General features: G+C 29.7%; 1 protein-coding gene across 1 annotated transcript; it reads left to right on the top strand.

Moving 5' to 3' along the window:
- The first annotated feature begins 267 nt into the window (after positions 1-267).
- LOC142330228 (uncharacterized) lies at positions 268-18,367 on the top strand. The gene is made up of 3 exons (XM_075375381.1): positions 268-410; positions 13,895-14,320; positions 16,944-18,367. Exons 1-3 carry the CDS (start codon positions 309-311, stop codon positions 17,145-17,147), a joined length of 732 nt encoding a protein of 243 aa, XP_075231496.1. The 5' UTR covers positions 268-308; the 3' UTR covers positions 17,148-18,367.
- Positions 18,368-18,667: the final 300 nt, after the last annotated feature.

The raw sequence follows: 18,667 nt of genomic DNA, 5'->3' as shown, positions 1-18,667 counted from the left end.
CCTCAATTAAAGGTGAGAAGAAATTATATGGTTTTCAGTTTATTAATTCAGTGCTAATGTAGTTCAGGGAAACAAGTTATTACATTTTACCTGATTGCTGTTTTAATTCCATTTTTGAAGCTTTTGTATTTCAAAAATGCAGTTTATATGAAAAACCTTGGACAACCCATTGCCGAGTAATTTAAAAAATCATAAATGCATGTGAATGCAAAAAAACAGTGAGACTGAAAACAAAAATGGCTGCCATTTTTGAACCAGATGGATAAAAATTTTTAATAATTAGTTCTGAACTACCAAAACATTAGGGAATGCACTTAATAAATCTGAATTTTTTTTCTAAGATGTGGCAACCACATCTGTGCTGGACCGATTGGAATGGATTGAACCAAACATTGTCAGAAAACACAAAGGTAAGTTCCTGGAATACCAACCAATCTATACCAAAAGTCTGATTAAAAAATATATTACTGTTTTGTTTTTTTTAACTCACCACTAGAATTAATGTGAAGTCTGTGTGTTCCAAAGTATCACCACGTGGTCTTATGGTTGACAGACCAACGCATGTCATCTTCAAGATGTACCTGTCTTTGTTTAGATTTCACTATTTTCATTGTAGAAAATAATGATTCGCATGAGTACAATACTGAAAACAGCAGCAAAACTTTTATGGCCATCTTTGCAATTATGGAATACTGACATCGTGCATAAATCCAAAAGGACTGTACAGAAGTATCTAGAAATTTTGTTTTCTTGGTAGAATCACATGACAAGGTGAACGATTGATTTTTTTCACTGAGAGTTAGGTTAGTGACATTTTGTATGTTGATGTCACCAGAAATGATGTGCCGAAATGAGAAATTGCTTATTTTAAGCTTAAAAAGCCAAAGAAGAGAAGTATTTGTTTAAGTTTATTCCAGGCATTCTTTCTTATTTTGTGCAAGCTAATTTTCAAAACTTTCCCTCGGTATTGAAAAATCCCTCTACGTGGTAACAATAAAAACTCATTACCAAGTGGAAAGAGTAGACTAACCACTGTTGCAATGTTCACCATTACTCAAAACTATCGGTAGGAAGAAAAATTAAATTGAATTATTGACTGGTACAGTCTGTCTCAAAATAAATTTTACTGTATCAATGGTTTCATGATTAGTATAAAGATTTTCTGAATAGCATAAAATTTATTTTTAAATTCTTAAACTTTGTGACACACTGGAATAAGAAGTACTGAATGCTTGTAAAAAATTATAGAGAATGAAATTAATTATAACAATTTAAACGTTAAGTGTAAATTAAAATAATTACTAATTTGTGGGATGAGTACTTTTTTAATTTTGGAAACTTTATTAAAAACGAGACATTATTATCAATGAAGAATTAAAAACAGCAGAATGCCACATTGCTTACAAAATCTGAAAAATATAACAAAGAGGTTTTAGGAAAAGCTATAAAGGATGTAAATTGTAAGACAAATTTTTGAAGTACACAAAAATAACAAAAAAATAAATAAAGTTTAAATATATCTGTGATGAAGCAAACAAACAAAAATAGCTTCATGTTATATAGCAGTATGTTGTAATGCATGCACTACACTGCAGGTAAAGAACATAGAAATTTTAAAAGGTTGCCCACAAACCAGAAAATTTTAAAAGCTTAGCGCAAATGCCATACCTTAAAACATAAATTGAATAGATTACATCCATAAAAAAATATAAATTATGTATACAAATCGCCAACATATAATGCTTCTGAAAACGATTGAAAAGTAATTTAAAACTAAGAAAAAACTTATTTCAAGATTTTGAAAAGTTTTTCAACTTCAGAAAGTGATTTGTGGCATAAAAGTATACAAATTCACATTAAAATATGCTGTGTTGCTCATTGTTGTGTCTGTTTTTTTTTTTAAATTTTCACCTTATAAGATTAAGTTTTAGTAGATAAAATGTTAACCATTTATTGAGAATGAACTGACTCATTTGTTGGATACCATCTCCATGTTTCTAAAAGAAAACAGTCATCATTATGAAATATTTTCTTATTCTTTGAATATTCCCGTCTGAAAAATCATTTGGATAGATCACATTTTCATGTTTATGGTGACTAGGATACTAATAATGTTGAACGAGTGATTGGAAACTACAAATTAGAGATATCGTCTCCATCATTAGAGTTTTTCCATCATAATTGTATTCGAAAGAAAATGACATAATCCATTAAATTACACGAATTTTACCTTCTTAAATGAACAGAAAGTAAAATCAAACTATACACATAACAATGCTATTTCTATGTATTCTAACATATTTTTTCATACTCTGATTTAAATAACTAAATCACTGTAAAACATATTTTGAAAACAATAGTAACAGTTTACCTGTAATTGACCAATAGAATTGGAATTCAATCATAAACTCTGCAAAATAAGCGGTTGTTTCAGCTTTGATCTCATCTGAAATGAATATCTTTGTCCAGCAAGACACTTCTTCAGTTTTGGGAAGAGGAAGTAATTGCTGGAAGCCAAATCTGGCACATGTGAAGTATTTCGAAGCATAGGCAATGGAGTTTTGCTGCAACAACCTGAGATGTGTGTGCAGGCACATTATCATGGTGAAAGGGCAGTTTCTTTTTGCCAGATGTAGACATTTTAACCCACTGGGTTGGTCTAGTGGTGAACGTGTCTTCCCAAATCAGCTGATATGGAAGCCGAGAGTTCCAGCGTTCAAGTCCTAGTAAAGCCAGTTATTTTTACATTGATTTGAATGCTAGATCGTGGATACCAGTGTTCTTTGGTGGTTGGGTTTCAATTAACCACACATTTCAGGATTGGTCGAACTGAGAATGTACAAGACTACACTCATAAATATCCTCTGAAGTATTATCTAAACGGTAGTTACCGAAGGCTAAACAGGAAAAAGAAAGAAAGATGTAGACATTTAACCTGAATAGCACTAGTAGTAAAGGGTAATGTTCTCCAGGGATCTAACTAGCTTTTTCCAGTTAGTTATGAACACCATAAGATTAGAATTACAAAACATAGTCTTGTCTTTTTCAGCAGATGAAACCATTTTCGCTTTCTTTGATCCACTATTTAGTTCACCCACTATTTAGTTCATAGTGTGTAATTGTAAACAATGTTTTATCTACTGTTATAAAATGTCAAAGAAATTCTGCAGACTTGCATTTAAATAAGTCCTTGAGAAATGTTCAATCAAATAATTTTTTTGTCAACTTAACAAACATGGCACCCATAGAACAGAAAGCTTTTTCATTACCAAAACATTTACAGCCTATCAAGATGTTTATTGTCAGAAATCTATTGTACCTTGAGCCAGTGACAATTTTGTCAGTTGTAGTGGTTATAGGACATTCTGGGCATCATATCATTTTGAATGGATGTATGATCATGTTTAAATTCAGCTGTCCATTTTTTACTGTCAAGAACAAAGTGGAATCTAACTCTTTTTGTACGACCGTGATGTTAAACTTTTTATAGGAATTATCAATAACTTATACAAAAATCCTACCTGTTTCAGATCAAGAACTTTCCCATTGACCCCAGTATGATATGGATATGACATGTAACCATTATAAAATAATATAAGTCAGTTGATGTTGGAAAAATTATGGCAGTAAAAACTAATTACCATTTAGTAGCCATCTGGAATGATTAAGGAGGAAAAGTTAATGAAAGTAATATACTTTTTTTTAATAAACAACATTTTTTAAGGCTGCATTCTATTTTTCATTTACCAGTAAACTGAGCATCATTGAAATGACTTAACATCCAAAAATAGTAGCAAAAATCTTGTCATATACTCAATACAAAATCACAGAAAATTGTTGATTTAAGTAGTAATTTTAAGCTGCAACCACCCCAGGTCCATTTTAAACAAATAACAGAAATAAAAAGTGGAAACTCCTTTCCACAAAGGTGTTATTCCAAGGAGATTCCACTGAATTAACTCACTAAAACCATGTTCTGGCCTGCTATCGAGAGTGAGGTCAATGCCTTCATCCTCCCACGGACTTCCAGTCTGGTCTGATCTTGGAAGCATTGTCAGTATATTTACCCTTTCACATTCAGCTCTATCACAGAAGAACAAACGACTAAGTTAATCAGGGTACGATGCCAAAACAACTATATTAGTGAAGTAAGGTCCCTAGCTACCCCGGCTACTATTCTTAACTATTGGAACATCAAACCCCTTCAGCAACTCTTTGTTGGGCCAGAAACCTTAGAAAACTTTGTTCATAACAAAAGAATCTTTTGTTTATCACTGTAGAGTATGCCCAAGTGCCATAAGCTAAAATCATTTATTTTGAGTTTGATGCAAATAGTTATATTTGATGACAAGTCTATGTCTTCAAATACATTCTGATATGCTAGAAATTATTTTTCTACAGTAGTGTAGTGTAATGTATTATGATTTTGGGCTCTAAAGCTGGGATTTTTTAGGTTTACTATTAATAATTCTTAATACACCTATTTATGAACTGAAATTATATGGTGTTTTTATTTTTATTTTTTGGTTTTATTAAATAAAAAACTTAATAAAACTTTATTCTTAATCTATTAACATTTTATCTCCATTGACTCCTTTTTTCATCACATGATCTTGAAATAAGTATAAGAAAGTTGTTATACATGATTAGTTAAAATCAAAACTAATCGTTACAGAAACAAACAAATCATTTTTTTTAAAAATGATTATTTATTCTAAGATTCTCAATTTTTTTAAATCATAATAGGAAAAAATTTTAATGTTTCTTGGCAACTTAAGTTAAATTTTAAATATGTTTATTAATTTTAAATGATAAAAAATGCGTTCTAATCAATCGCATACTTTTTCAGAAACTGTAAGTAATAAATACTGTTGAAATTATTTGTTCTTATTTCATAGTTAACTAACCTCCTCAACCTTGAGAGGACTCGGTGTTAAATACCTTCATTTTTCACTGAAAAGTGAAAAATGTAGTATGCTACTTTAAAGTATGATTAGCTGTCATTAATAAACAATTTTTGTTTGCCAATTCCTTCACTAGCTAAGTCAATATTATCACAATCTGTTAAATGAATGTTTTCTGATTTTATTTATTATATGAATTTGAACTGGATTTTTAAAGTAATATCAAACAGTCCTTTATATCTTCTGAGCAATAAAAACCGTACCTTCTAATAAGAAAAACTTAAAAGAGGTTAAGTGAAGTAGTTCATTCTGAGGAAATAAAATTAATTTCATTATCCCTGTTCACATTTGAACAAATAAAATCAAAAATTTTTTACCTCACTGGTTTGTAGATACTAACTCTTGTTTTCTGTACTTCCAACTGTTTTCTGTGATTCAGAATTGATTTGAAAATCACAATGAAGTTGGCAGACTAGTACATAAATCATGTGATATTGTTAGGCCAAGATGTTAAGATAAGTATAATTTCTTTATTTTTCAGACCATATTTTAAAAATAAAAAATTAGTGTAGCCACTCAGTTGTATTCAACTCTTGGTGATTCCAATTCGTTGGAATTTTCCTGGCAGGTTTTACAGTTGGTTTTCCATTGCCTTTTTAATGCGATTAATTGAAACCCAACCACCAAAGAACACCAGTATCCATAGTCTAGTATTCATATCCATATAAAAGCAACTGCCTTTACAAGGATTCGAACCTTAGAACTGTCAACTTTGAAAATCAGCTGATTTTGCAATAAGTTTAACCACTCGACTCGCTCTCTTTTTCTGAATAGCTTCTGGAACCACTGTAAGCTATTTACAGGTCAACGATTCCTAAGATGTGGTGATTAATTGAAACACAACCATAAAATAACACCAGTATCCACAATCTAGTATTTAAATCCATATAAAAGTGACTGTCTTTACTAGGATTTAAACCTTAAAACTCATATTTTCAAAATCAGCTGATTTGCGAAGATACGTTCACCACTAGACCAACCTGGTGGGTTAATTAACTGCTAGACTAAGCTTCTTCAAATTAACTTGCTTCACAAACTACATCTGATGTTATGAGTATGCATGACACTTCATACAAAAAATCATAAACTATTTAGTGATGTCAGCAGCAGATGTGTACTATAAATAAATAAATTGTAAATTTTATGATATCAAGGAGCATATTTGTACTTGTATTAAAATAGCTAGACTGTTTAATCATCTAGTGAATTTTGTAACATTTCTATTCCTGCTACAGTTTACTCATTCTAGAAAAATATCTCTAGGATTAAATAATCAACTCATCTGAAGATCTTCTAATACTGCTTCCTTATTGGGTATGTATTAGAAGATAAGCCTAGTATAACTCAAAAATGTTGTTTTGACTAGTGCAAATATCTCAAAAATTCTGTTCATGAAAAAATTCTTGAAGCGTGATTTTCACAAACAATAGACTCTGCTCATTCCCAGTTTTCCAACCACTTCATGATGTTTTCAAAGAAGTTTAGTGTAATTTATCAACAAAATTTAATGAACAATCTTTGATATATCATTAAGATGTACAAAAATGGAAAAAAATTAATTTATGAAAATAATATAAGTATGGACAGAGACAGTTTAAAAGTTTTTGAAATTTTAAAGATGCTTTTATTTAAATTTTAAAAATGCTTCAAGATTTACCTGCTTTTTGAACAATCTATTTTCACCACTACCTTTTAACTCATAATGTCATATTAAGTCATACACACTTGCAACAACAATAATAATAATAATATACTGTCCCACTTAACTCCATAAGGGTGAGAAGGCTTTCATAGATATTTTATATGAGGTATACAGCCTTTATTACATACCTCAACATGTCCCAAAATTGTAGACCTGTAATCTTATACTGAAGTTTCTGCAATAATCGCCATGTAAATTCAGTATTAATCCACATTTAGTTCTGCATAAGAGTGTACACACCATGTAGAAAAACTTAAAAAATGTTTAAAAACTACCTACAATTTTTATATTTTTTGAAAGTAAGTGATTTTTTCAGATTAGTGGTGTTTTCTTTGTAAATTTACCACAAAAACTTTGTTAGAATCATACTAATCAAAAACTTTGACAAAGTAGGAGATTCATAATTATTTAATATTTTACCTTACTTGTTTTAAAGAAAAGTGGCATATTAGAATTGCCCGTAAATAACAAATGACTACTGTAAAGTTACTGTTTGTTTCAAGTCTTGGTGAACAGCGACTTTTCTATGCACATAAGAGCACAGTTATTTCAGTTTTTCCCATATTAGAATAGTTAAATTAATTTTATAATAAACATAATATGAATGTATTTCACATTCATCAGATTAATTCTCTTTCAGTAAAATGAAAACTTTACATTAACAATGGATGTTTTTCATTTATGATGAAAACAGAAATAAGTAATTCATTAAAGATGCAAAATGAATGTTACATTAAAAAACTTAATACAGCTTATATATAAATATATAATACACACACGCGCGCACGCGTAAAAGGCATTTTTTAAAGAATAGTCCGTTTTGAATTTTCCAGCCTATACGCGATGTAAGCATATGGCGCTTGCGTAGCTCAGTTGTTTAAAATCAAGTCAGTTGTTAGCTACAATATTTTAGTCAATTTGTTGTTAGTTTATATTTAAAATGAGTGCTACAATTCCCGCCAAGTGTTAAAGACGACGAGTAATCCGAGTTTTATTGGAAAAACAAAAAAAAAATAAGTGGCTGAAATTCATTGGTAAATTTGTGACGTATGGGGGCCAAATATTAAGAGTGACGCTAAAGTCGGACAGTCGTGTCGTATGTTTTGAGAAGGGCGAACAAGCGTTCATGATGAAAAACGTAGCGGCCGGCCGTCATTGATAGTGGATGATTTTATTCAAAAAGTAGACAAAAAACTTGCGCTTCACCGTGTCACAGTTGTGTTTGATGTTTCACGATCTTTCATTTGGTAAGTTTTGACTGAAAAATTGGGCTATAAAAATTGTGTGCCTCATGGATGCCGAATTTGTTAACCCACACAGAAAAGAAAATCATCTTGCTGCACATCAATTTTTGCAGCGTTTCGAAAATGAAGGTGATAAATTGTTTGATGCATCGTTACCGAAAATGAAACGTGGATTTTTTATTCGACGAGACAAAGCACCACTCAGTGCGATGGCGGCATTCATTTTCTCTTCTACCAAAGAAGTTCAAACAACGTTCGGTAATGTTATCTGGAGACAAGAATTAACGATTGAAGAAAGAATTGGAGTGGTAACTTCACTTACAGTGTATACTTTAATAAAAATGGAACTTCAGCTGGTCTAATTGCATACTTTGAGTTCAGTAACTTTTTCCACATCACTAATTGTACCGTAACAGTAGGAATGTCTGTCTACCTTGAAATGATACTAATCATAATTATTGAGAGCATATATATTTGACAGTAATTCCTATTAGACAGATTCAAAGTACTCTCTGAAATTGATAAATACAATCTCAATATTTACAGTACCGTTTTTTCAGTACTTTTTCGAAATTTCACAGCAAAATAAGGTGAAAATTTGTTTATCTTTTTTTATTTTAATATGTTGTATAATAATGACTTGTACATTTAACGTTAATCAGACGAGGTTAGCAAGCGTAGGTTATGTTTGGTTAGATTATTTAATATGCTGTTAACCCTAACTACCTGCGAGCGCGGCCGTGTCGTTACTAGTCAAACCAAAAACAACATGTTCGCTTCTATCGGCTGATACTTGTAGTAGACTAATGTGAACTGCTAAACTAACATTCATCACAACTAAACTATTTGATAATACACCTCATTAATATCTAATTTAAAAATAATTATGAATTTGTTAATTAATATATTTAGTTTGAATCTATAATATTAAAATCAAAATATAATCTTATAATGCAGTACTTCATCTACAGCATATTATTTGAATCCCAATTTATCTAATAAAATGTAAAATTATTTAATAAATACGACAAAGTATTTTATTGTAATATCGCCATAAAATAATTAGGTAGTGTATTTAAAAGCATATTTTCTGCCATTTAATTACAACTATTATGAACTATTTCATAAATGTTATTACAATAGTAAAAAACTATATTTTACTGTAATTACCCTACAACGAAATGGTTTTAAAAAAAAGTTGCGGTTTTATCTATTATTTATTGCTTAACTATTGGCGCTACATTATCAATCAAGGCATAATAAAAAAATTATTAATCAAGGTATATTTTATACAAATCGAAAAAACTTCATTGGTTACTTTTTTTAGTACTTTTAGTTTTTCACTCGAGCGGCTTAATCCCGCTCACGTTATTTGAGTCTTCATCAATGCTCTCGGAGTCAGAATCGCGCTCCATTGAGATGACGAACAATTCAGTGAGGTTGTCGATCCTACATTCCTTTGATAAGTAATCGCCTTCAAGTTTTTTTTTACGTGGTCGCACTTTCTTACTCAGTGTTCTTGGCCCATTCTAGCAATCTTCTCTTCGGTTAGCGTTTGAACTTCAGGAAAACTACAATATATACTTTTACTAGCGACGTAGCTTTTAACATATGAGTTCAATTGAGTTGAGGTCCAAATGATGGCGGCAGTCTTCAGATATAATGACCCTCTTCTTGAACAACTTCATCAAGGATATAGTAGCAAAATCTAAGTTTGTACAGCTCGGGCACATACATAGCATCAGTAAAAGGAATGTTGTGTTTCAGAAACTAATCTTTCATATCTTGTTTTTCTGCTCTTTGAGTTCGGGGCTTTATCGATTTGAACATATGGTAAGGAAAGTTGTCTATTACTAAAACACTCTTCGACTCCAAATTTGACAGCCATTTTTCTTTCACCATTTCAATAAACATATCACTGTTTACATTATCGTGATAATTCCCAGTTTGATTCGTCTCTTTCCATGTTGTCAAGGAATTTGGAATAAAACCTTTTTCACTGCCAGCATGAATAATTATTAATCTGTACCCTTTAGAGATTGGACGCCGGACAATGTTTTTTGCAGGTGAAAATTATAAACTGTTCGTCTTACCATACATTTATCGAAGTCGTCCAGTCCTGTGAAACGTCTTCTAGAAGTTGGTCATTTGCCTCCTGGTGTTAAAAATGTTTTGTTTCGTTGTCATCATCTGTTATTTTTTTCAGTTTGCTATTAATTGTTGTCACCACACGCTCAGACAAACCATATACTGCAGCAGTTCTTCCTTGAGCTTTTGATAAAGGAATTTTCACAGCCTTGTTATCTGCTTCTTCTTTCATACACTTGTAAACGTCAGAAATAATCTCTCTTACTTGACTATGAATGGTGCGTCCCTGCAATTTCGATTGAACGCCATTGTCCATTTTTAAATGTTTGTGCAAACCGAAATTTTTTAAATATTAGATTACTACCAACGAAACTACCATAAAATTGTTTGTAACCATAAAATCACTATCACACCACTTTATTTCATTTATTAAAGAAAAATTACTATACAAAAATCTTAAGATGCTATCGTACATAACTTCGCAATGCTCAGTTGAAGACTTAATTTATGCAATCTCTTTGTAGTTTTATAAAATGATAATTGTGGGAGGGTTGTTTAAAAATTAATTATAACGTTAGTCACCAAACTACAATAATTTGTCGTTGCTACTGTGTGTTGACATTAGTCTCGCATTAGCAAATCCATAGAAAATTATAAGTCTAAATACGATGACGTAATAATAATATAATAAGACATAATAATACGTTAACTGTGGTGAATCATTCCTTATATAATTCGAATGAGACACTGAAAGTGTCGTGCCGACGGTCAGTTAACGGTTTTGGAAGAGAGAGACCCCTCCCCACCACCCGGCCTGGCCGTGGGCGCAGATAGTTTGGCACAACTGCACGTACGATTCGTCAGTACACGGAATCAATATAATCTCACTCTCTTTTCTGTTTAGCCTCCAGAACCACCGTAAGGTTCATGTTCAGAAGGTAATATATATGAATGTAGTCTTGTACAGTCTCAGGTTGTTCCTGCCGATCTCCGTGACGAGAGGGGTAGCGTCTCGGCCTTTCATCCCGAGGTCCCGGGTTCGAATCCTAGTCAGGCACGGCATTTTCACACACGCTACAAATCATTCAACTCATCCTCTGAAACAATACCTAACGGTGGTCCTAGAGATTAAAAAAAAAAATAATAATAGGTCAACCGTTCCTGAGACCTGTGGTTAATTGAAATCCAACCACCAAAGAACACCGGTACCTACGATATAGTATTTAAATCCTTATAAAAGTAACTGCCTACTAAGATTTGAACCCACGACTTCGAAATCAGCTGATTTGTCATGACCACTACATCAGCCCGGTGAGTTTTATTTTTTTTACCTCCGGGTCCGTATTCAAACAATTCATTCCGCAGAGGATGAGATGAATGTTTTGTAGCGTGAGTGAAAAATGCCATGCCCTAATTAACATTAAATATACAAACTATATACAACTTATTTTATAATAACAAATACAATAACTAACGGCACTTAAAAACAGCGCAAATCGAGTAGAGCTGTGAAAATCCGAAATAAAATACAGTATTTGTATTAGTACTGTAAAAAAAAATATTTGTTTGGGTAAAAAAGATAAGCGTCTTGCTTTTAGAATTTTGTGAATGCTGATACGTATTGCGGTATGTTAAAAAGCTATAAAACCAAATGATGTAGTATTCCCGCTGTATTTTGTTTTTGCACGATAATGCCCGTCAAATCAGACAGTGATACGATTGGAAAATCTTCAGTCGTTCACCCCTGTAGTTTCTTAGCTATAGGGCGATCTATTATAGCGACAATCTTCTTTTCTTCATCTTAAAAAGTGGTATGCACCACAAAGGTTTACGATGACGACGAATTCAAAAACATGCCAAACGGCATGGTTTAGATCAGTGGGGGAGGAATTTCTTAAGATGGAATAAATACGAATTTAAAATGTGTTACATCGGCTGCAGTTATGTAGAAAACTAGTAAATAAATTTAGTTTTTATGGGAAAGTAATAAAGTTTGTACATAGTTTTCATTTTTGTTCTTATTTTAAAAAACACGCCTCGTGTATAAATAGCCACATCTGAATACTTAGTCGTATAAAGTCTTTATATATATATATTTTATATCCTATCCAGTGTATCAAAAGATAGTGTATAATCATATTTACGATAACATCTTGCCAAAGTTTCAACATGGCTTCAGCAGGGAATTTTCAACCAATTTAAAGTGTCAAGTGATAAAATGTTAAATGATATATTTAAATGTTACTAAATATTTAATAAGTTCCTCACATCTACTTTTTAAAAACAAAAACCTCAGCTTTAGCAGCAACTTTAATGACTGGCTTGCCTCCTTCTTAGAAAGGTAGACGTTTTGTTGTTTGATTGAGAGGATATATAAATATATAAAACAGATAATCTTTTCTGAGTTCCATCCGGAGTATCACACTTGACTTTAGAGACTCTTCTTTTTGTCATCTTTTATAATGACATTACATGTAGTATTGACTGTCCTTCCAAAAACATTATTAATTTCTACTGTCAAATTAAAGATCCTTCTAATCATTAATAATACAGTATAACAAATATTGAATAAACTCATTGTAATTGTATATCTCCAAGACAAAATAAAGAGTTGTCTTGAAAACAAAACTATTGTTTTTCTTTTTGAGTATAAGATTTCTTGGCATAACATCAGTTTAGTTGCTATGATTAGGAATTTGATTTTATGTTGCATTTTAAGCTGTATTTTTCTGATTATGCTGAATGTAACATCAGTACAGCCCATAGAGATCTGAATTTATGTAGATTCAAAGACATTTTCATAACTTTGGTACAAGTTCAGTATGTTATTGTTCAAGTCTTTTCAGGAGTCATCTAGAATAAAAATGTAAAACAAGTGCTGACAAATAGCACTTGCTGAAAATAGATTTTTAAATTGGATACATTTAAATTCAACACTTTCATAATACTGATAAAAGAGTTACCTGTAAACAACTGGATTTACCCTTAAAAATAAGACAAACTTATCTTGATCTAATATTCTTTTATAGAATTAACAAATTTACACAAAAAAGAAACAAATCGGTGCAAGTTTGAATACTTTTTACTACACATGTATCTTCTGACTCTTAGTGTCACACGTAATATCTGATGATATAAAGTTAGCTACCTTCAAAATTTTACATTTATATCTCTTTGGATAGTACATAAAATCCACAGGCCTAATATTTTGGTTTTTTAGATAAAGGTTCAACAATTTTAACATTTCTTTTTTCCTAGTTGTGGTAACATTAAATTATGTTCCAAATAAAGACATAAAACAATTTCTAAGAAACCTTGAATTAATTTAATTATAAACAATTCGATCTATTTATAGTCATTAAATGTTAAAACAGAAAAAAACCTAAATTAATGAATATTGCTTCTTTAAAGAGTATAATAACAGCAACTGTATTTGAATTGTTATAATTTACATTTAATTTAAACATTATTAATGGAGAATCCATTATAAAGATCAGGAGTTTGTTAGTACTTTATAAAATTTTAGTCTTTCTTCCAGTTTTTAATCTTCATACTTTCTTCTATTACCAAGTTAACCAACCTTCAATGTCATAATAATGCCTGTCAAACTTGTTCTTTAAACAACATTCTCTTATGCGATTCCAAAATTTTCATTTTGAAGTTATAACCCACCTAATTTTCAATATGTAATACTAGTTTTCTTTAGTCTATTACATCTTTCAAGGGATTTTTTATTTTGAACCGTACAACTGGCCAATTTAAACTTTAGATTTTCCTTCTTTTTTTGTTCTAATATATCAAGATATAAGATATTTTTGTATATTTTAATATTTTTACTAAACTGAAAAAAAATAATATTAATAAATTATAATGTTATGTTTATTTTTTCATTACAGTTAAATAAAAAGAGTGCAATAGCAACATATTTAACTGAATTTCGGCGGCGATTAACTCAGAATGTTGTTGGAAATTGTGGTGGTGAAGATTGTACATTTGTTAACTTAATTATGTTAATAATTTCTCAAGTTGCTCATGTAGTAATTTCAATGTTAAACATCGTATTTACAGGACAAACAATAGCAATAGAAACAATAAAATTTATACTTGATTGGACTATAGATTTACTAAATACAAAAAGCAAATGTTCATTTATTATAAAAACATTCATTTTTGTATCAGAAGTAGTTATAATTATTTTTTTATTATCTTTAGTAGTGAGAATTATATTTATCCCGATTATAAATGTTCAGCTAAATGCTGCTAATGAAATACTTGAAACCATTTCATCATCAACATATTATGGGACAACTCCAGTATACAAGGTATTCAAATCACTAAAAAAATCTTTTTATTATTATTAATAACTTATTTAATTATAAAGGTAAACTATGCTTAAAAGTGGTTGAAATAAACTCTCAAAGAGAATCCCTCTGTAACTAGATTTTTAAAAGAAATAAAAATCTATAACTAGACAAACATTTTGATTGTTAAACAATCATATATATGAGTATATTAAATTAAATTTAAAACATCAAAAAACCACATTCCAGTACTGGAAAGCAGAATTTGCGTAGCTTCAAAATTTATAAAACAGTAACATTTTTGACATTTGACATTTTAATGTAATTGTTGAATTAAATACCAACTGAAGTTGTGGGATCCCACAAAAATCGATTCTCGGAATTAATATGCTAAGTAACTTACCAATTTATGGTGTTAGGTGGTTTAAGTTTAATTAAATATTAGATTTTATTAGCAGTGGTAATGCTATATGAATTAAATGTGTGTGTGTGTATTTGTTCGTTAAGTATACTTAATGACATAATCCTGAATATGTAACTTTCTAACTAGAAACATCTGAAAGCATTAAAATTAATGACACCACATTGGAAAAAAAAATGCCAGTATTAGTTAAGGTAGCAAAAGAGGTGAATTGAAGAATTAACTGTTTCTTTAAAAAATTTTAGTTTTACCACCGAAAAATTAATAGTTTTATGTAAATTTTACTGTTAATAATCATAGGCATTTTGCTTAGTATAAATAATAGTCTTTGATTTGATAAGAAATATAAAAATGCTACAACTATATTTTATTTAATTTGTTCGTGATTAACTTGCATTATGAAGAAATAACACAAAGAAAAGAAAATTATTAAAATATCAAGCCAGAAATATTAGCAACTTCAAGTAAAAATATATACCTCACATCATTTTAATTACTAAAGATTAAAGAATTGTATTTTAGAATGCTGAATTTATTATCGATTACAAATCTACTTGATTACTAAAATTAGCTTAATCTCATAATATTATCTTAGATTGCACCATTTATAATTTAATTTAATAAAAGTCACTTCTTATACCAAGTTTCCTGTAGATGGACATCCTTTCTTTATAAACATTTCTACAATTTTCAATAACTGTTCTTAATTTTAAGGTACAAATGTTCACTTTAACTTTATTAGTGAATGTTATTTTCAGTTTATAATTGCCTCATAGGTGATGTGTAAACGGATTTTTAAAGCATCTTCTTGAAAATGAATCGGAACACAGAAAGGTCTGATGAGTTTTCAATCCCCAAGGAATATTACTGTTTTTTTAGTTTGGATAATGATGTAGTTTCTTATTTTTAAATAATATAGCTTTGGTACTTTTTTGTTTTCTTCCTGCTTTACAAGCAGTTTTAGCAAGATGAGAAGCTTTATCATCATTAACTTCTCCTTTTATCAGAATTTTTATTTGGTCAAACTAGAGATCATATACCTCTAGTTAACTCTCTCTCTTCACCATTCATTCTCAAAAACTTTGTCCACTCCTGTAATCCTTTTTAGGTTTTCCTTAATAAAGTCTTCCTCTATGTATTTTTAAGTTATTCAAATAAAAAATTTGTTTTGTAGTTTTTCCATTTGGCACATTCTGCAAATGTCTAAAGCTTCTTATCTATGTTTAGTAAAATGATGTCTTGCTTAACTAATTTGATTTGATCACTTAAAATATCATCATAAAATCACATAAAATTTCTTGGAGCTCCTTGAAATGCAGAAGAATTTTTAAAACACAAAAATAAGTTGTGAAATCAATATTTGGTGTCATAAATGCGAGTCGTGTTAATCGATAATTAAAACTTTTAAGATTGTACTTAAATTTATGACATTTTGCTAAAATAGTCATTTATTTTAAAAATATATTGTTATATATCTCTCTTTAAGTAGACCATAGAACTGTTTTTATATAACTTACACAGTATGATGAGAAAGGAGCTTTCAGTGCTTATATTGTCATTTTTAATCAATTACCCACCTAAAAGGTCTTCCTACCAATTTATTCAAAATAGAATTTAAAAAATCTATGTTTAGAAAATCAGGATTAATCCACGAGTGTGATCAATGAGTTTTTAAAATAATACTTTTTTAAATTGTGAATCTTCTGCATCTAAATTTAATGTGTACACAAGTATGTGCTCAATTAATTTTCACCTACTGAATTTTTATGCATTTTAATCACCTCTGTCTTTTTATGGTCAAATGTGATGCTGTTGGGATTAAGATTTTAATGCTTCATGGTTAAACAGTTTCTCTTGATTCAAACAGTTTCTTGGCAAATGTTAACACAATTCCTTTTATCTGAGGAGTACCAGATTGTAACATAGTACATTAAAATGTAGTACTTAAGTACTACAAATTATATTAACATAATTTATAATTTGTTTTTATTGCAATATGTTAGATATGTTGAATTAAAATCTTATTTAAAGAAACTGATAGATATTTTTAGTTGTCTTCCAAACACCACATAATTTTGATTAAAATAATTTTTAAAAAAATATTAAAAGATACTTCACATAAATGTTATTTCCATATCTCCTACCTGATTAAATAATTACAACTGATAAATTTAATTAACATTTAATTTAAGTGAAATTAATAAATGCTTATTTTCTTTCTAGAAAAAACAACTTGTTGCTGAAAAGTTATCGTCTGACTTAGATTACCTTAAAGATGAAAAATCTAGATCAATAAAAAGTAAAAAGTCTAAACATAAAAAAAAACATGAAATAGATGAATTGATTGAATGTACTACATATACATGTAGTATAGAAGATGACACAACTGAAAATGGACAACCTAAAAAAAGAATATGCAGAACCTAAAAATTTCATTTGCTCATTGCACTTTAAAAAAAAAAAATGGATATTAATGTACATAACTTATTTTACGAACTAACTTTTTTTAATTTATATTCAATTGTATACATTAAATGATAAATATTTGAGTAGCAATGTAATTAATACTGAATTTTTATTTTGTAAAAGCAAAGTGAATAAAATTAAGATAACACAGATTTTCCTGAAATCAGAAAATTACAATAGATGGCTTAGCTTCCATCAGCTAGCGGTATTGTTACTGTTATAGTGATCACAACATAAGTTTGTCTTCTAGCTACAACTTTGGTTGCAATTACTGTGCAAATACTGGCTCAGGTTTTTTTATTTACTTTTTATCTTTCTGAGGTAATTGTTTTTCTTTTTATATTATATGCTCTCATTTAACTCGCTCTTTGTTTCTACTATTCTGACAGTGGCAGGATAATCAAAACTTTGCCACTGATTTTTAACATACTTCCCAATAGGCTAAAAATTTACATCCACATACTTGTGAAAGACAATGCAATGTGGTGCAAAAATTTGTCACATAACATATTATTTCCAATAAAACTAATTCAAAGATGTACAATTTGAAACTTATATAATTGAAGTTATCTTAGTAAGAGAGAGAGAGAGAGAGAGAGAGAGAGAGAGAGAGAGAGAGAGAGTGAGAGAGTTCTCTGCTAACTGCTTGATTCCTCAATGGTATGGATTCAAGTTAGCTCCAGCTCAGCTGAAAAGTTCCAACAATCATGCACTACCTTTTTTAATTTGATACTGTTTCTGATAAGCATTGTCTTAAATGTTTTACTCTACTCTTGCATTTTTCATGTGTCCTATTAAATGTTTCACTTGGTTCTCTTCAAAATTTTCATTATTAATATTTTCTTGTAATTTTTTGCCCTCTTTTTTATTTGTTACTGAAAAATTATCATTTTATTCAATAATTTTATTTATCATTTTTATATATTTTAGGATTATGTTGTGACTAATTATAAAATTTTTGTTATAAAATCAAATTTTTAAAAGAATAATTTTATTCATGTCAGGAAATGATTAAAAGCTTTAAAATAAAACTTAAAATAAGGTCAAGAAGCATTAACTTTCATTGAGTTTATCATGATGACTGACTAGAATTAGCCTTACTTTATTCTTTTTTTAAATATCAAAAATCCAAATTTTTTGGATTTTGGGCTTTTTGGACACTTTAGTCGATTGCAATTAAAAGGGGAGCTGCTTAACTAGATGTAACAACAGTCCTAAATCCAAAATTTCAATGGCTAATCGTTTTTGAGTTATGCAAAATACATATGTACAGACGTCATGCCGAAACTAATCAAAATGGATTTAGGGATGATTAAAATGGATATTTCCATTGAAATCTAAAAACTGAAATTTTTCGCGATTACAATAGTTTATACAACGAAGTAATATATTAAATTTAATCAAATAATAATCATTTTATACATAATGTACTTTTTCTTACGTGAAATGAAAAATTAACACAATAATTAGGAAATAAGAAA

The sequence above is a fragment of the Lycorma delicatula genome, chromosome 9, assembly GCF_047948215.1.
Source record: "Lycorma delicatula isolate Av1 chromosome 9, ASM4794821v1, whole genome shotgun sequence".
NCBI lineage: Eukaryota > Metazoa > Arthropoda > Insecta > Hemiptera > Fulgoridae > Lycorma > Lycorma delicatula.
The sequence above is the reverse complement of the archived record's forward strand: the minus strand, read 5'-3'. Positions and strand labels throughout refer to the sequence as shown.

What these genes read in the sequence shown, in the direction of transcription:
- LOC142330228 (XM_075375381.1), top strand. Translation starts at nt 309, where the DNA reads ATGCACTTAATAAATCTGAATTTTTTTTCTAAGATGTGGCAACCACAT. An exon ending in CATTGTCAGAAAACACAAAG is followed by an intron (nt 411 to 13,894) that starts GTAAGTTCCTGG and finishes TTTTCATTACAG; the next exon opens with TTAAATAAAAAGAGTGCAAT. An exon ending in GGACAACTCCAGTATACAAG is followed by an intron (nt 14,321 to 16,943) that starts GTATTCAAATCA and finishes TTTTCTTTCTAG; the next exon opens with AAAAAACAACTTGTTGCTGA.